This window comes from Haliotis rubra, unplaced genomic scaffold (assembly GCF_003918875.1).
Source record: "Haliotis rubra isolate DU_JTF1 unplaced genomic scaffold, ASM391887v1 Scf29, whole genome shotgun sequence".
In the NCBI taxonomy this organism is placed as follows: Eukaryota; Metazoa; Mollusca; class Gastropoda; order Lepetellida; family Haliotidae; genus Haliotis; species Haliotis rubra.
The window spans coordinates 2,681,341-2,702,064 of NW_025766957.1; the positions used below are offsets into that span (position 1 = coordinate 2,681,341).

A 20,724-nucleotide genomic window follows, 5' to 3' on the forward strand; every position below is an offset into this window, starting at 1 on the left:
CATCCGTCAAAAATGAAAATGAAATTTCATTAGCTTCTATATGTATTTGGAAAGAATACTAAATTAAAAGAATGATAGATGAACTTTTTGTCAGTATCATATCATGAGATTTAATAAAATTTGTTTTTCAGTAAGGACATAGCAAACTGATTGCTTGTTGGTCAGATGTATCTTTAATTTTTAAGATAAATATATCTTTTTGTACTGTTTTGTCTGGAATCTCAATCTAGAGGAGGGTTGGTGGGTTCTTTTCTGTTTAGCATTGATGATAATATTGGGCTGTCTATGCCAAGTATTTTCAGGGAAAACGTAAAAACAATTCGAACGACAAGATCACAATAGCCACAGTAGTCAAACTGACCACCCACATTAACCATACTCAAAATATCTTGGTTAGAAAGTCGAAATGGCCTCAAACCAAACGTCAAGACAGCTACTTCAAAGAGCACTTTTAAGTCATTAGTAGACGGCTGCAAAATACACTTTTCGAATTTGACCCCTGACCTCTTCAACGGCCTAGTATGCCACCATTTCATCACAAAACCATATTATATCATTTCCATTTGCCAAACCATATGGATCAGATGCCTCGATGATTCCCATTATCCCCAACCTAGTTGTCATAGTTTCTCAGGAATACAGACACCGGGGAGAGATATTTGCATTCTTGTATGTCAATAAGGATGGAAATCTTAATCCACCTGAGTTGCTGTCCATCTGCCCTAATCTGAAAGAAGGGCGATGGGGTAGCCTAGTAGTTAAGGCGTTCGCTCTTCACGCCGAAGACCCGGGCTCGATTCTCCACATGGGCACATTGTGTGAAGCCTATTTCTGGTGTCCCCCGACGTGATAGTTCTGGAATATTGCTAAAAACTCAGTAATCTGAATGCACACTGTCAGTGACGACTGAAATGTACTCGGAAATCTGTAAGTACTGTCAGATATGCTATGAACTAATGTACCATGTGATGCTAAAGCGTCAACTACTATTGATATTTGGTATTAACTGAATAACAATATAAACAACATGTAGGTATATTGTTTATGATTAGTACGCGGCAATTTTGATTTTTGTGTGCGGCCGTGTCGTCTATTTTACCTTTTTATGACGTCATTTGGACCAGGGGTCTGTGGCTATTTTGACTTCTTTGAAACACATCGTGACCAACGCCATTGTGGACAACTTGACCATAACCTGTGATTTTCAAAATACCAAATATAATAACCTGTTCTCTGAAAGAAAATCCAGGAACAGTTGTTGTTTTGTACATAAAGAGGGTAGAATGAGAAGAACAAATGATACACTGTTGTGAATATGTTGAGGATAAGAATTTAGCTGATCACTAATCATCGCCAGGATATGGCATTCCATATCACCTGTTCATTCTAGTAGAGAATGACAATTACATTTGGCACGAAAATGCCATGCCATTAATGACATTATTACCGCAATAACGTCCTATACGTGTAATGTCATTCTCATTAGTGCATATATATTATCTACGTATAAGGATCTCAGAGTTACAGAAATGTAAGGCATTATGACAACAATAATCATTTCAACAAGAAATAGTGGAAATTCCTGAAAAGAATATTTTCTAGAACAGGAACTGTTCAGACAACATTCTAAATGAAGCTGGTAAAAAACAACCCTGTGCAGGCTTATATTGCATTAGAAGAATAATGGGATATTTGACAAAAGACTACACATTCCTGGGTCCTGGTATGTGCCTCGTATCACACATTGATCTCTTCTTCCGAGTTGTCATCGCGGCTCAGAGGTATGTGACTTGTGTTGTGACCTCGAAAGTCTGCAACAGAACATTCAGAATGTGAGACACAAAGTCAATATATTTGTAGACATTACATTTTGGGACTCACCGATTTCTTTATGCTTTATGTTTGATTTATAAGTGAATACCTAATATTGATATTTATTTTATTATGGTGTGGCTCAGTGTATTCTTTTTGTCCTTCCTTTTCTTAATAACTAGTTAACATGTACATGTGACACATGTTGTCAAGATCAGTTATGTGATTTACCGCGTGTTAATGCTTGTCTGTCTGTTCTACTTTTGATAAGCTTTCAGTACAGTTTGTAAAACAATCATATTGCAATTACCCAATTCAGATAGATTTGAAAAATCTTTTTTTTATGTTTTTTTAACATTTTATAAGATGAACTGTTTTCAAATATTCTCCTGTTAATCTGTGTTCGACATTATATACATTAAGAGATGCCATATGGAATAGATTACATTGGTAAAAGATTCATTTATAAGTCGTTTACGTTTAATTTGTGTCTTCTTCAAATGTCCATAGACTGTAACGGATAACACTAATAGTAGATAACGCATAAACATACCTGTATACGATGATATCATTGTGTACATACTCACATTTACGACTGTAAGATGTAAGCCGTCATCACTATTTCATTCACGCGTGCACTTACCTATATTACCTGTTGTGAGATGTAAAGCCAAATTATAAATATTTAATTCACGATTGCACTTACTAACATTACCTATTGTGAGATGTTAAGCCAAAATATAATTATTTCATGCAGGTTTGCACTGACAAATGATATAAAGTAAGATGTAAAGTGAAAACATAAATATTTCATTCACGATTGAACCTACATATATTTGCTATTGTAAGATGTAAGAGAACCAAAACAAAATTTTTGATTCAGTTTTCCTTTTTAATAACACCTCTTGCAAGACGTAAAGAAATACACTTTATTCCTTTTCAACTTATTAGAAAAATTGTCCCACAAAAAGAAAACATTCAAATTGTTAGTAATGCTTAAATAGAAAAGAACACCCTCTAACAAATGATACACTTCACGGAAAGTACGCCCTGTGCTTTACGCGGTAGCCTTAACCTTCGCCGTAATCTTAGTGCCACGATGCGCCACCGCCGACCACGTTACCATCAGCAGATGCTATGTCAAAACACGGTCTGTCAAATAAAAGATTAAAATCCTATTAAAGTGCAAAAGAAGAGCAGCAAAGTGTACCAAACGGTCTTCGTAGCGAGGATAAACTAGAATAGATAAGCAAACAAAAAAAGGCTCATGACATATTTGTCATGGATGTAGTAAAACAGATCTTAAACTGGCACCCGTTGTCTGTTCCGTACAGACCTTTTCACCAGTCTTCTACTCAGTCAACAAGCAGACCCCAACTATAGCTGGCCAGTTTTTTAACCCTAGTTCGAATGCAGGAATGGTCCCTGTGAGCGGTCATCAAATAATTATATCAAACGTATATTCTTTTAAGTATGTTGGGATGTAGTTTTACTAGGTGAGACTATGCTCCACGGGTCTAGTCCCCGATTTGTTGTCAGTTGTAATTAAATCAATCGTTGACAGTTTCACTGACCTCCATCGTAAAATGAGCATTCTAACAATGTGTTCTTAACGATTGAAATAAGATGTTCAAAAAACATAGATGGACCCTCGCCAATCTCCCTTTATTACGATTTATTCTAAACTTTGAAAAAAATGTTAATTTACATTTACTGTCCAAAAGTGTTTACATTAATTGGCAAGTGCTCGGTGGCTGAGTAGTTACGAAGCGACAACACGTTCACCAGTTGGTCCAGGGCCTTGATTTCCCTGAAGTGTTCTCCTTTGGTCAGAGGATGAATAATAGAAGAAAAATAGTCCTCACCACTCACCACATAATTGCTCCCCCTCGTGTACCCAGGTGTACTACGAACTGAGGCTTTACTGTGAAAACTAGCTCTACGTGCTTCTTCCGACGCAGCTCTATCATCTTTGGCTGTCGCACTTAAGAAACCATCGTTGACGTAAAACACGTTCCCATTTTCAATATTTTCAATACTATGACTTCTACGAGGGACCGTATGACTTCGCTTCCAAAGAACTTTTTTGGGCTTCTTTTTCTTAGTCTCTACCTTTTTGGCTGGTTTTACATCAATCTCAATCGCTTCGTCCACTTCCGTTTCCTCTTTTACGTCATTTCCGTTTTCGTCCTCGTCTTCGTCTTCGTCTGCCAGAGCCTCTCTGAAGAGTTTGCCATATATTTCGTCCTCGTATATAGCGTTTTTACCCAGTGTACTGATCAGCATTAGTGATGCGAATGATGACATGGCGGCTATTGTTGCATTATGTCGTCCTTTGCCATCTGAAATCAATTATATCTTTAGTTATGTAGTCTTTGGAGAAAGTAGGTCCATTCTGTCTTGAAGCACAAGGACTTCATTTGTTTTTTCTTTTGTTGAAGTTTGTGTCAGTAAGCTTTTTGAAGATGAAAAAAGTATAAAAACTAGAATGAAGTCTACACATTGGGTATTTAAGCGAACAAATAATTGATAAATATTCTTTTAGTCCACGTATGAACGTTGTATACAGCATTTTGAAAATGGAGCCCTATCAGATTGAAAAAAGAGGAAAATGCTTTATGTACAAGTGACTTTTGTGGAAATTGTCAGAGGAGTCCATATCATTACAGTTACTATTATACATTACCAGGTATGATTGTTTTATTCAGGTAATTTCCCTTAACATAATGTAATGTGTTTCTGCTAATTGTATAGTTTACGATGATTCCATGTTAAAGCTGTATTTTCTTATACCTTACCATTATCAGATAACTTATTCTGAAATCACGTGAAGTTGTCTTCTAATGTGCATCTTCAAACATAAGCATTGAAAGCTTTTCCATAATACCGACTATAATCATAAGTATGTGTTTATTCATAACTAAATAGTGACGGTACTAGCAGTTCGCGAAAAGATAAGCGTATCCTGCCCTACAGGTACAAACGCTGTGACCCTCCTGCTTGCTAATGTCCTAACGACACTTTTAAGCCCTGCATCTTCGATGTGAAGAGAAGCAGTTGAGATGCCTACCAACCGAAGATAACACAGTGTCAGTCTTGGGTATATGTGTACAAATGCAGACGTGTTTTGTGACGACATTGTTCATCGTTACTTCGGTGTGTGACGGACCCTGAATCATTAAGATGCAAAAACCAATAATTATCTTGTAAATCTATCCTCAAAAAAAAAAAAAAAGGTTAAGGACCACCCAATATTCAATATCTAAGTATTTTATGGATCATAATATGAACAATTAAATACTTAAATATTGAAAGTTGATTTTGTTGAGTATATAAAAAAATGTAAAGATTCATTTTGGTTTATACTTACAAACGCATGCTGATATTTCAATCTCAGGGATATCTCTGCTTTTGCACAGGGCGACTAACAACTGGACATCTTTCTGCAACAACATCATACCAACATCAGCAATCTGAATGCAGAATGGTAATTACTAGCAAAATGTAAAATGGTACAACGTATCCAGATACAGCTCGCCATTACTTGGCATACATCACGTTTACTTCAGACAATACAAACCACAAAATATGTGCTGCAGGTCCATTTCTAGCAAACTGTGTTCCTTTAATAAAATCATGACATTATTTTGCCGACCACCGGACAAATTATTGCTTTCCTCGACAATACATCCATGTGTATATATGATATATCGTTTGGTGCTTTTAGATGCATTTTTTAAACCATATTGGCAGTTGTCGAAAGAAAGATATGGATACATACTTGTCACGTTCGATAAGCGGTCCTTAAATCTTGTCGGTAGAGAAAAAAAAGAGGAATACAAATGCATAAGGGTGGGAAGAGTGAGATAGTGAGGGGGGATTTCTTATGAAGTTACTTCCCTTGCCCTACTAAATATTTTCGTCGATCATTAACGGAATAAGCTGCCAGGCAAAGGAAAATTGCTTTAACTTACAAATGTTATAAAAACGTCATTAGGGTGAAAACAGTCAAATATTTGTATGTATTAATGAACAAAAGTAATCAGCGTAAAACGTTCCCTGTCCTCTATGCATTATACAGATGCATACTACTCTCCCCGGTGGAGACGTTGAAGGTGCTATGTAAGTTTTGATTACACAGGCCTTCATCTGGATGTATTGGATGAATGCATAGACCTAATTTTATTGTAACCATTATATCAACAACTCATGGCTACGCAAAAAGTAGGCGTACACAGACACCATCCATAGCAGGTGATTGTCGATCAGTTGTAAAACGACGTTCCCGAGTGATATGGAGCACCTGTTTTTGCCGCAGCAAGACAATCAAACATGTAGACGTATCATTGCACAACAGATCCGTCAAAAAGAAAGACCGACGACTCTTCTTTGAGACAAGCCACTTCAATAAAACGTTGAATATAATAGGTGTCTCATGTCTTTATTACGATGCTTTGTCATGAATAACCTGTTTCTTTGCTGTTCGAAATTCTATCATTCTATTCCTACATAAACTACAATATTTACGGTTCACCAAAAAGGATGTTACATAACCAAACTTGCAAAAACCATATTCAGGTCAGACATAAAGAAATCACTCACAAAACTCAGAAGATTATTTTTACAATAAGTCCATTAACAATTTGAAACCATTACTTCTTTCTGTAAACCCATCCTTAGGACTGCTAATCTACTTTTATTGGTATGAACTATCGTGGAGTTTGAACCTTTGAAATAGATTATTTCAATAGTTCCGTTTTATATGTACTAATTAGTTTTACCTTTGTGTGTGCAAAAGCACGTGAAACTTCATCAGATCGGACAACTAAACCATCGGCGGATATATCATACCATTCACTTAAAAAAAAGGAACCAAAACACGATAGGAGACTAAACACTTTGGCGTGACGAGTGAATGCTTTAACCACTAGGCTACCCCATCGCATGGATCACTTCGGACCTAGTCTTCACATAGGATCATCTCAGATACCTACCCGTATTCTACTGGGCTCATCTCGTGGCGTTTTAATGCATAACATACCCGTCACCGATTATCAGTCAAGGTTGAGTGTTTAGACCCGTCACTGTTGTTCAAACACGTCCGTATATCTGCAAGCGTCCTTTAAGATCTTCCTCGTCACTGTTGTTCAAATACATCCGTATATCTTCAAGCGTCCTTCAAGGACATATTCGTCACTGTTGTTCAAATACATCCGTATATCTGCAAGCGTTCTTCAAGGTCTTACTCGTCACTGTTGTTCAAATACATCCGTATATCTGCAAGCGTCCTTCAATGTCTTACTCGTCACTGTTGTTCAAATACATCCGTATATCTGCAAGCGTTCTTCAAGGTCTTACTCGTCACTGTTGTTCAAATACATCCGCATATCTGCAAGCGTCCTTCAAGGTCTTACTCGTCACTGTTGTTCAAATACATTAGCACATCTGCAAGCGTCCTTCAAGGTCTTACTCGTCACTGTTGTTCAAATACATCCGTATATCTGCAAGCGTCCTTCAAGGTCTTACTCGTCACTGTTATTCAAATACTTCCGTATATCTGCAAGCGTCCTTCAAGGTCTTACTCGTCACTGTTATCCAAATACTTCCGTATATCTGCAAGAGTCCTTCAAGATCTTACTCGTCACTGTTGTTCAAATACATCCGTATATCTGCAAGCGTCCTTCAAGATCTTACTCGTCACTGTTGTTCAAATACATCCGTATATCTCCAAGCGTCCTTCAAGATCTTACTCGTCACTGATGTTTAAATACATCCGTATATCTGCAAGCGTCCTTCCAGGACTTACCGGTCACTGGTGTTCAAATACATCCGTATATCTGCAAGTGTCCTTCAAGGTCTTACTCGTCACTGTTATTCAAATACTTCCGTATATCTGCAAGCGTCCTTCATGGTCTTACTCGTCACTGTTGTTCAAATACTTCCGTATATCTCCAAGCGTCCTTCCAGGACTTACCAGTCACTGGTGTTCAAATACATCTGTATATCTCCAAGCGTCCTTCCAGGACTTACCGTCACTGTTGTTCAAATACATCCGTATATCTGCAAGTGTCCTTCAAGGTCTTACTCGTCACTGTTATTCAAATACTTCCGTATATCTGCAAGCGTCCTTCATGGTCTTACTCGTCACTGTTGTTCAAATACTTCCGTATATCTCCAAGCGTCCTTGAACGACTTACCGGTCACTGATAGTGTTTTTTTATCTGCCAGCTGCGTGATGAACTTGGTGTGGTTCATCTTACCTCTGTTGCAAGCCGTTCCTGCTGCTATGTGCATACCAGTAACTGATGCCATACATAGCCGTCATTGATGTAAAACAAACCTTTCAATGATTTTATACATATCCGCCATGGCTGCCATGCATATCAATGACAGATTGATACAAACACACCGCTGATTTTGTATAGATCCGTAACTGATGTGAAGCACGTCTCACCCACCCACCACATGTTATACATACCCGTATTTCTGCCAGTAATGTGTTCAGCTTTGCATTCTTCACCTCACTCTTCTTTTTGGCGCGTTTTATGGTCATCATTTCAATATGATGTTTATGATTCACCGTCATTAAGAAACCTGAAATGAACATGTATCATTTAAATTGCGATTTCGAAACGTAAACTACACTGAAACTGTACACATGCAATTAATTCCGGTTTCTATTTTAGGTGGCATACAACCACATACAAAGTTGCATCTTTGGTCTACCAATATCCACTGATCAAGTGTTCGAATCTCTGATTCACAACAAGTCACAACTTGGTTAATGTGTATGATCTACCTGAATTTAGGGTCATGACATTCCCTCAATATAGTCATACACTATGATATAAAAGCATTTAATCCAAAATGATTCCCCATTTCTGGTGTCCCCCGCGGTGATATTGCTGGAATATTGCAAAAAGCGGCGTAAAACAAACATACTCGCACTCGCCCTGTGGTACAAGAAGGGCAATATCAGTCACCAAACTTCAGATCCGAAGTGCTTGTCTCGGTTTCCTTCAATGATTAATTATTGGATCAATCAAACCACACCCAGCTGAACAAAAATGGAACTTGTTCATATCATTTCACACACGCATCACTGTTTTCAAAGTCTCCGAAGGTCGTACCTTGATCACAAACCAGTAGTTGAGACTTGAGCAAAGATCAATAACTCAAGGGTAGGATGATACATTATTATTAAGCTTCTCAAACGCATTCACACAATGAAGGTGCACAACAGTTACTACTTTTGACAGGGGCGGTGGGGTAGTCTAGTGATTAAAGCGTTCGCTCGTCACGCCGAAAACCCGGGTTCGATTCCCCACATGGGTACAATGTGTGAAGCCCATTTCTGGTGTCCCCCGCCGTGATATTGCTGGAATATTGCTAAAAAGCGGCGTAAAACCATACTCACTCACTCACTCCTACTTTTGACAATGCGTTTCATGAGGAATTATCCAGATGACTCACTATTTACAATCCGGACTACTCTCCACGGTAGTAGCAAGACAAGGATGGTTGTAGCATCTTTCCCTGTCTCATACCAGCGGCTATCCAGAAAGATGAAATCCAAGGCAAAGGATGCTATCACTATAAAAGCATCAAATACCTACAACCGAAAACAACTATTTCAACTTTTGGTTCAGGTTTTACCAAAACATGTTCAATATGCCAACGAATTACACTGTTGATACATTATACATAGATAAATACAAAACACCCTCAACCTGTACAATACACGACAGATTGGCCTTATAAAGTAGTCTTTATACTTCTTTTGGGGAGACTATTTACACAACGAGTAAATTCTCTGTCATAAAATAAAAGGCATTATTGTAATCGACAATTATACCAATGGTACGGTTCACTGAATATCAGTGCTAAAACAAGATATTTGGCATGTAATAATGTACTTGTAATACTTGTCTCTCGCATAATTTATATTTATAATCTAAAAGCCAGTGGGTAATTTAGGAGATAATGTAAAATTGAAGTTAATCATGAGAAACTGACTATGATAAAGAGTCGTGGGTTTTTAACCATATGTGATGTTATATCATGTTGTATGTACTTTACAATGAATACACATGCAATAGTACATCATGGTTCATTATAGTTTAAAACATTACATATATTTTGCCAAATGATATTCAATATACATTGTTTAAATGCATCTTACCTCGAATTTTTTCTTGAAAAACTTTAAACCAACACAGAACAGCTTTATGAAAGTCTGAAAACAGAAACAGAAAACAAATATGAAGCAATTCGACAAATGTGGGCATAAAATCTCTTCGTGGGGGAATCTGGCGAACAAGGTAGACAACTCTTGGCGCTGTGTGGAATAACTGTTCTTCCATATCTCTTCAGATGGCTCGAAGATGTGTTTCAGATTCAGTGTGTAACATGCAATATATGTTAGAATCTCTGAACCCAGAGCAGGCTGTACTGAAATACTTTACCAATTGTCCTTAGGTATCCATAGACAAGTGTACAGAAACAAATTGGGCTTGTGGGATATATGTATAACTGCTGCCATGTTATCATATAGTGCTATTTTTACGAATCATATTACCCAACATACTTCTAGGCCAAATGTAGAGATAGCATCAAATGATACACCCAGCCTTCTCACCCATACTGCAGATCTTGACCATGTTAACACCAGTGCTTGTCACTGTCCATTAGACCATGTGGTTAATACTCATGGAGTTGGTCTATGAACATGTGGACACTGTTTCAACAGTGGGGTAAACCTTGTTTTTAAGTAACCTGATACATTCTGTGACTAGTTCCATAACAACAAGAAATTTTGGAGGGTGGGAGGTGTCATACTAATTATGCTGGATAACACCTTTACTGCTGCTGAGAGATCCTAAAAAATAGGGACTTTTCTAGCATTGGCCGAGGACCATACACCTGTTTCTATATTTTTGACAGATATTCTGGTGGTTCACTTGGCTGCAAATAAACTCTATACACTTTCAACATCCTTACGCCTGTGGACATTTCTGTCTGTCTGTTTCATTCTTTACAGAAATCTATATCAATTAGAAAAAGGACATGAAATATTGTTATAGTCAACTTTTGTATTTACCCCAAGTACACTACATCAACATCAGAGCCCCCTGATCTGTTTTGACAATAGGCTTATCCTTCGCACTTCGAACGATTGATCAACATGTGAAGCAATGTAGTCCATATCATCATAGTGTTAAGTAGTTTTTGGTTTTGACAAGTGACTTCGGTGTGCACACCTTGACGAGGGATCAACATCTAAAGCAGCTTAGTCAATATAAAACATATAGGTGATGTTCAGTTTTTCCAAATGGCACACGTAGACGATTGATCAACGTGTAAAGGAGTGCCGCCCATGATGTCATCAAAACTATTAGTAATTATTAACTATCACTAAACGTATCTTAACAAAATAACCACATACCTTCGCAAATATGATATACGCCATGGTTGCTTCTGAACGATATTTCAGACTGTTTAACTGTACTTGCATTGTAAGGTGTTACTGAGTGGGGTATTTGTTATGCATCTTACCGACAGAGATGGTACACATTTTATATACCCGACTTGGAAATGTTTTTTACTTTCGAATGCGAGTTGATTGATACTCAGTTTGGTTCGAAACTGAACACAATTCAAATTCATTTTGCATTACTTAAAACGGAGGAGGATCCAGTCTTCGACACCTCTATCTTCTTGAAAAAATCTTTTGACCAACATATACTCTCCCCAAATAGAAACGCATCATGAAAATAGCAATTTCATGTAGCAATGAATTAAAACGTGATTCATTTTTACAAAAGGTTTTGCTCTGTTTATGAGTCCTATGGTGTTTTTGTTTTGAAACATCACAACAAAACGCACCATCTGTAAAATACCCGTATTTAACAGCATGATTTTCAATTTCGGCGTGCAGTGTCTCAGAATACACAATTCACATGCAATGCACGTGAAAGTTGGGGATCAGATAGTCTTAATGATGGGTGTAAAAGGTTCATCGCTGTCTGTCGATTATTCACAGTATTTGGAATATTGTTGACGAACGCAAAATGCCACGTCTAAGTGAAGCCAACCGTCATATCGCCATTGGTTTGCTTGAAGCTGGCCAGTCTCAACGTGCAGTTGCCCGACGCATGAATGTTCACCAAAGCACCATTTCACGGCTCTGGGAGAGATATCGCCAGCAGAATGCGGTAGCAGATGCCCCTCGTAGTGGGCGACCTCGAGCGACCACTGCGGCGCAGGATCGCTACATCCGGGTACATCACCTGCGTCATCGAACAGCTACGGCGACCAGTACCGCTCGACAAATACCCGGATTGAGGAGGCCTTCTGCACAGACCGTCAGGAACAGGTTGAGAGAGGCTGGTTTACGTGTCAGAAGACCTTATTTTGGCCCTGTGCTTCGACAACAACATCGTTGACATCGAGTTCAATGGTGCACCAACGTTCAGGCCTGGAACCTACCGAATTGGAGTAGAATCTGGTTCTGTGATGAATCACGATTTCTATAGGAACGACGCGATGGAAGAATGCGGGTGTACAGACGTCGACGTGAACGTTTCGCTGACGCTTGCGTTCCCCAGGTGGACAGATTCGGCCGGGGAGGTGTTATGATGTGGGGAGCTATCACCTGCCGTAGGAGAAGTGATTTGGTGATGATCCAGGGCAACCTGACACTTCAACGGTACTGTGATGAAATCCTACGCCCACACCTCCTTCCAATCATTGATCGCCAGAGGGAGTTGTTTCGACAGGACAATGCCAGGCCCCACACAGCACGTCACACTAGAGACTTCCTCCAGAACCACAACATCAATGTGCTCCCCTGGCCCTCAAGATCACCGGACTTAAACCCGATCGAACATCTGTGGGATGCCCTGGACAGACAGGTGCGACGCCGTAACCCTCAGCTCCAGACACTTCAGCAACTCGCACAGGCACGACAGGCAGAGTGGGCTGCGATTTGGCAAAACGAGATTCTGAGACTTATTCTTTCGATGCCGAGGCGATGCCGTGCAGTTCTCGATGCCCACGGTGGTCACACGAGGTATTGACTTCAGCGCCACCACACGTCTCCATGTGACACTCAAACTGACTTTCCTCGAGTTGGTGCCACAGACGGATAAGTCTGCATTCCCAGTGTGAAATTTCGCTATATTTCATTGACTCATAAAGCCTACAAGATATTTCAAAATAAACATAAAAATACAGTTGAAATTCCTATATGTGTTTCTTTTTTGGGAGAGTATATTTACCTCGTTGGTGAAATGGGTGTGATAATCACAAACACGTAATGAGGGGCGACCCTTGATTCGAATCCACGATAAAAGGTGTCTTGTACATCTAAGGGACGTTACGTGATATACTATAATTGTATATCTATGGATATGCATCTCTCAAACCTGTATATATACGTCTATCATATAATACATAGTTTTATCCATACGCCTAATCCATAATAAAATCACAATCCGATATGCAAGGTGACTGTGCTCAGTTACTTCTGCCAATCTTTCCCACTACCTTTATGAAGGGGAGGGTGGGTAGCCTTGTCGTTAAAGTATTCGCTCGTCACGCCAAAGACCCGGGTTCGATTCCCCGCAAGAATACAATTTGCGAGGCCCATTTCTGGTGTTTCCAGCCGCTGGAATATTACTGAAAGCGGTGTAAAACCATACTCGCTCACTCACATTTCTAGGGTTGCTCGATGGGAAAGTATCTCTGTTAACAACATGGCTTTATACCACTCCACGCTAGTGTTGTATACAAAAGATTTTAAATAGAAAATACAAAACCGTTTCCACATCCGTAAGAAGTCTCTGCTAAAAGCAGAGTACAATTCTGACTCTGTCATGAGTATGTGTTGTTTGATGCAGCAAACAGCACTATTACAGCTGTACGACTCGCTCTGCAGACAATCCAGTAATAGACAGTGAAAAAAGTTCATTCCGTGAATGAAATTGCTTAATGATTGATTATTTCAGAAATAATATGATATGGTAAAGAGATTAAAACACATCAAATACGATGGCAGTGAATAGTCCATATCATATTAAGCAATACTAAGAGTTATACTAAACCCTGAACAGTTGGCTTTACAACCTAATACACAGGAGGGCGTTGAAGATCTTAACGGGACTCGAATGTAGGGAAAGAAGCTCTTTCCTTTGTTAAACTGCTCAGGCAACTGCTTGAGAACATCAGGGCTAACCGTCGTGGAAGACTGATCTTCCAACACGACAATGCATCTGCGCACAAATGTCTTGTCGCCATGGATGCAGCGTATGACTGGTCATTGAACAGCCACCCTTTCCATCTGATCATCATCTGGCTCTGAAAGATTCCATCTGTTTCGAAATTTGGGAATTGTCTGATAAGCATTAAGCAAATGATGGTGAAAGATCCTTTCATCAGGAAAAATGCACTCCAGCTTCTTAGGCAAACGCGATTTGTCTTGGGATTAAATGTATGTTAAAACCTAGCATCCAGCTCGACCCTTGTAGTCCATCATAATTAAGCTTTCACCCAGACCTCGAATGCATCACGATTTCTATTCAAGACATTTGGTATTAACGATACGGAAACCTACTTGGCAAACAGTTTCCACATAGTCAACATGTGCCCCACGTATCATCATACTGCTTTGGAATTCCAAAGCTTTAATCTAATTTCTATGTGAACTTGGTCCATAATTTCTGTTTAGAATGTATCTCACAAACTCTATGATTGTTAAAAGATGCGACTACACAAAACATGTATTGGCTTGTTTGTTGTTTAACGCCGCACTCAGCAATATTGCAGCTATATGGCGGCGGTCTGTAAATAATGGAGTCTGGATCAGACGATCTATCACAACTACCAGCTGGACCCAGGATTGTGTGTTATCTGTATATTGTTGGTGCTCGTACTATCCATCATCAGTTTTCAGGTACACAGTCGATGTCACATAGGGTGTTATTGCATAGCTGTGATACATCTTTTAGCAACGCCTGACTCATTTACACATTCCCCGAATACATTGACTCTCTCGTGTTCACATTGACTCCCTCATGCATATTCAAGCATTTGCGAGAAAATCAAACGGAAATGAGAAAAGAGTTGTTCAGTTATCAAATCCCTTCATTTCAGTAATCGTCCACCATTATTAAAGTCAGGATTACCTAGTACAATCATTTATTTAGAGTGAAATCATTAAACTGCAGGAATAATTCTAATCATCGTTGACTATAACAACGAACCGCGAATTAAATTTCATTAATATAAGGACGCTCAAGAACACATTGCTGTAGCTTCGTGTAATTTGCGATTTCATCTTCTAATCTCGAATGCATGCCGACCTATAATCACCGACTTGCGTCAAATCTTCCTTTATAGTGAAACAGATATTCTAAGTCAGGAACCAATTGGAATTGAACGTGATGTCTTCAGTATAGCGTTACATGATTATTGCGTGTAAAGTTTAGGTTTTCTACAACAGGTTGCAGCATGCTGTAGACATATTAATCAGGGCAGTTCTCATTCTGGTTTAGTAATTACATTTCGCATAAGTGACAGTCAAAGAAAAGGTATTACATTTCTATTCGAAAGCGTTACTAATTTCAACAGACTGACTTTGTAATTTATGAAATCATTTTACAAAAGATATTTGAGCTTTACCAAGTGGCGTTAAAGCCCAATGATGTGTTTGTGTTAAAAAATGTATAGCAAGTCTTTTGCCATCGCTAAAAGATCTCCTAAATTAAGTACTGCATTCGCAATTGTTTAAGAGAGAGGGAGGGAGAGAAAGAAAGAAAGATAGATAGATATATAAAGAGAGATGGGGTTGGAAGACAATTCTATTGACCCACACTCAGAGGGAAAGAGTGTCAGTGAGTGTCAGTGAGGATGGAATGATAATATATAAAGTATGGCGGACAGACAGACCTTGAGGGTAGAGGTGCTGAGAGGCATGAGACTGGAAGGCAAAGTGAATGAGAAGGGGCGGAAAGTTAGGTCGATCGATCGGGTCATAGCCCTTCAGAGTTACAGGATATATAAATGACACAAGTATACAGAGTTCATCACATTACGTCATTAAGACAGAGAGATGGGGATGGTAATCAGAGACGGGTGAGAGACAGAGCGAGAGAGAGACGGACAGGCACAGTGAGGGTAGATGGGAGAGAGGGTATGGTGGTGTTGGCAGGGATCGTGTAAGTGGAAGGCAGGAGAGAGTGGTAGAGTAAATAAATCGTGATGATGATATAAAGGGGGTTATTTGGTGAAATGAACAGGCTCAACACATGGGGGGTAGGGTAGCAAGTACACTGCCATCGTACAAAATTATTAACACTGGCAGAGTACCGGATATATTGGGCTTACTGTTCTACAAATATAATTTACGATATGTTCTGATGTTTAAACACAATATTATTTTGACCCACCCCAACTACACTACAACCCAATCAACGACTTAGTAGCTTCAGTCTGGAGAATTGAGCACCATATAACTACTCGAGCCTGGAACTAATTATGTAATGATAAAGAAATGAAAGCATGTCGCAAGGATCAACTTCGAGTAATCAATCATACATAGCAAATCACAGACATGATCAAGAGGGGTGATTGAAGCATTACCAAAAGTCGGCACTCAGACATCTTTGCCGTAAAGTTTGATCAATAGCGACATTCGCGCCTATTTTCGACACAGCTGGAGATCCCGCTGGGTCGAGCAGCAGAGTCTCGTCCCGGAATCAATTTTACTAGCCGTTATTTCATGTTGGTTTTGGAATGATTTTCTCAGTAAATGCACGCTGTAAAATAACGAATAATTTCTTCCAAGGGCTGGTACACAAATAGCGTTACCGAGGTCCCATTTCGACTGCGTGCAAGTCAAAATCCAAGCGAATATTATGACTTTTCTCCATGTAAAGAGATCCTAAAATTAATGTCAAGGACAAATTTGGTAATCACGTGCTACCCATGTGATACCATAGAAAGAAGGTTATCCTGATGATTAAATAGTTCAAGAGATATGTGAATTTGCCGTTTTTAGTGAAATATTGATGATACCAGGTGAGCGTTTACTGTCCCCGGATGACACCCGGCAGAAACAAATGCAAAGTCAAGGAAATTATTCACCTGAAAAATACACCAGAATGTATGGTGCAAATCAAAATAAGGAATTTCATCGGACATCATATTTTTCACTGACGGGTCAGACTTGGAAATCTGTCTGTCTCAGCTTTACTGAGGCCCTGAAAGTTGAACCCCTGATTGAAGAACTTCTGAGCAAGGGTCAGACATCGGTCTTTGAAATCATGATAAAAAGAGCATGATCGATCATGCATTGTACCCAAAAGTTGTGAAATGTAAACATCAAATGCCTTAGCTATTGGAATATAAATAGATAGTTGACTATTTAAAAGTTGTAGTCACCCCTCTTGTAATATAGCCTTGTGGAGAAGTGTTTATAACAAACATGTCCTCACATCGACACGCGCACGGAGATTCATTTGAATGAGTGAGTGAGTTGTGTTTTACGCCGCTTTTAGCAATATTCCAGCAATATCACGGTGGAGGACACCAGAAATGGGCTTCACACATTGTACCCATGTTGGGAATCGAACCCGGGCCTTCGGCGTGCCGAGCGAACACTTTAACCACTAGGCTACCCCAACGCCCCAGATTCACTTGGGCGTAAATAGCAAGATAGTGGTTAAAAATATATTAATAGATCACTGTATGCCAGTGATGACCCAGATTACCTTGTTTAATGTCCAATATAGTTTTACGCAAAATGAACAACACGAAATACAAAATAATCATAAAACTGAGATGAACAAGGTTATTTCAGATATATACATGTACATTTCTGTATGTAGTTGATACCGATATAATGACTGGTTGGGGGGTATGGACATACATACATACATACATACATACATACATACATACATACATACATACATACATACATACATACATACATACATACATACATACATACATACATACATACATACATACATACATACATACATACATACATACATACATACATACATACATACATACATACATGGGTAAGTGAGCAGTCAAACAGGTATTGTAGTCAGAGTAGCTCGATACATATAGTGTTCGTTGGATGAAAGGGTCTGATGGCATATGACTAATCACCACGAAATAAATAAATACAGTAACTAACGGTATACAACCAATCATATATGTCTTTAATCGGGACTGTGCACCAATCTTTAATTGAAGATACATGTATAATGTGTAAATAGGAATATGGTTTCCTTTAGGATCAAGTATCCTTTCTGATATGTACCACAAGAAATGCTTGATGCTGATACAGGAGAGGATCATGTTTGATAAAGTACTAGTATTCATTCTTTCATGTGTACTTTTTCAGTTCTGATGAACATAATGAGATACATTACATGTGCATTTTCATATCCAAGGAGTCATATTCGTTCTAGCATCAGAATCCGTTTCATGTATTCTTTATTTGTGGTTCAATCTACATTGCCTTGAAGTTCAGCGATCGACTTTCTTCCAAGTGTTGTGTGACGGGAATTGGTTATATCAATATATAACTATATATAATGAGATCATCGTTATAACTGAAGCTTAAGTTAAACCTATTTGCCAAACTATTTTGGTTTGCCAATTATAACAGATTCTGTATAATGTACATTATCAGATCAGATATAAGCGGTGTTTATGGGGATGCCTGCCTATGTTACCAAATAACAGGGAATAGTATATGTCGTTTTTCATACTACTAAACCACTATGGATCAGTAAAAGCAATCTTCGCCTACTTGCTTTTTAAAATTCAATGAGATTTACCTGTACCTGTACCCGTCAAAACAATGTCTGACGCTCTTTTAAGACACATGTCTGATGAGCTTTGTAGCCAATATGTTCAGATTTGAAACAAAGCAAACAACATGAGAGGAGTAATGTTGAAACAACGTGATTCTTTCTCCTTATTATAACAGCATTCGTTCTCGTGATAAGTACATGTAGCATAATACTGCCAAAAGGATTTCAATCAATCATTTTCTTATATAAATACTACCACCACTTTCATCAATGTTGGACAGTGACAAAAAATGATTTTCTACCCGAAATCACATATTTTTATGTTTAGGTATATATATTTAGCATACAGAACATATTTATAGTGAGTGAGTGTGGTACAATGTGTGAGCTTCACACTTCCTCCCCACCCTCCCCTTTTCATAGGAATGGAGCTATTACAGCTATTATCATGAGTAAAAGGTTAATTAAAATTACGTCCGTTCTTTTAAAAGCCTGTCTCAAGCATCTTTGTATATGTATGTATGCAAAAGAGCATGTTGATTTCTCAGTTCTTAGCATTATAACTTCGAAATAAAGAGTATTGAAAAACAAACAAACGCTAATGTACATGTATACTGATGACGTTTGAATAGTTTTCATCTATCGTCACCCAAATGAAATATGTAAAGGTTGTTTGTGCTGCCCGACAGAAAGATCGTATTGATGATATATTCCACTTGATTACAATTTCAAGAAGAATGGGCTTTGTATTGATGTTCGTCTGCATTAAACTAATCAGCGTCCAGTTGTCAAGGAACCCCATGACGTCATTCATTGTTCCTTTTCGTCGATGCATTCCAAAGCAATCCCATTTCTGTCTCAGAAACTTTCAGCGTCAACAAGACGGCAAACGAAAGTTTGTCGAGAGCAGGAACAGTTATTTTACAATGTCGATGAACGCCTTTAGTTTCAAATGGGAGTCCCAGGTAAACAATGCCAAGAAAACAGGTTTCCTTTCTATTGGTTGAAAATATATTTCTCTGGTGTATGATGTCCCCTAAACACCACATATATGTCGCCTAATGTAGACAGTAACTTGTATCAAATGCACCTTCGTTTTCTTAAAGATGTGATTTTAGCCATAATATTTATTATTTAACCTAAAGAGCTTGTCATTCTGAAACATGTCTCAAGATGTTCCGTGGTGAACATTGATGATAATTGAACTTTGATGCATAAACCTTCATAAACCCTTCGGCTTTGAACAGTCGTGGAGCAAAAACGCCAATGAAGTATGGGTATTAATATCACTGTCACAAGAAATCGTCTCAGCAAAATTAAAGCAAGTTGGTCAGCTTAAACTCATGCTTATTGACAAATGATGACACCATATGTCCGTGAAACACTGCCAAATAGTGACGACAGGGGTGTTCCATAACAGGGAAGCATATCCCACCAAGGCGGCAATAAAGGGCAAGGTCACGTCAGAGAGCTCTGATCTTTTCAGGCCATGATCCATTTGTTTTCTAAAATCCTTTGCAAACAGCCACTTGTACTGACCAACTTACTTCTGTCAACATTATCTGCCTCTTATTAAATGCTCATAAGGCATATGGTACCGCCTAATGTGCTGAAAAGAAAATCATGCGTGAGATCATTCCTAGAACTCTGTGAGATGTGTACCACTGCTACTCTCTGGGCAGGGTATCGCTTTTGATTTGATGAACACGTCTCCAGAATTGCCTTAGTCAGCAACATCGGTATGAAATTCAATCAAATCTAATTCAACATTGAATCTTTCTAGACACGACGTCATGAGGATACGGCACACCAATGGTTAATCTAAAAACTCAACGAGGTTTCTAGTTCATTCCATCCATTCGTTTAAAGGGTGGTGGTGCTAAACGCTCTGGTGCAACTTTGTGCCCAGTTCGAGACATTGTAATTAATACTCTGTGTGGAACTTAGACATAGTCTGTGTGTTAATCAGGGTAATCAATAACTGCTAAATTGGTAGACATCATGACTTTTGACCCTAACAAACCCAAGTGAATGAAATTTGCTGGGAATGCCAATAACACAAGCATAGTCACCCTTT

The 20,724-nt window shown here is 38.7% G+C and overlaps 1 protein-coding gene across 6 annotated transcripts in view; it reads right to left on the reverse strand.

Annotated features, from left to right (window-relative positions):
* Positions 1-308: 308 nt before the first annotated feature.
* LOC124281841 overlaps positions 309-20,724 on the reverse strand; it is a 79,828-nt gene continuing 59,412 nt past the window's right edge. For 4 of the 6 annotated variants that reach the window (XM_046717834.1, XM_046717838.1, XM_046717837.1 and 1 more), the window contains 6 exons: positions 9,995-10,048; positions 9,286-9,424; positions 8,291-8,406; positions 5,183-5,255; positions 3,678-4,154; positions 309-1,811 (listed from right to left, as the gene is read on the reverse strand). In XM_046717834.1, coding sequence (XP_046573790.1) covers positions 1,738-1,811; positions 3,678-4,154; positions 5,183-5,255; positions 8,291-8,406; positions 9,286-9,424; positions 9,995-10,048 — 933 coding nt within the window. In that variant the 3' untranslated portion in view covers positions 309-1,737. The remainder of the gene's footprint in view (positions 1,812-3,677; positions 4,155-5,182; positions 5,256-8,290; positions 8,407-9,285; positions 9,425-9,994; positions 10,049-20,724) is intronic. The other 2 variants (XM_046717839.1, XM_046717835.1) reach the window with 2 other exon arrangements.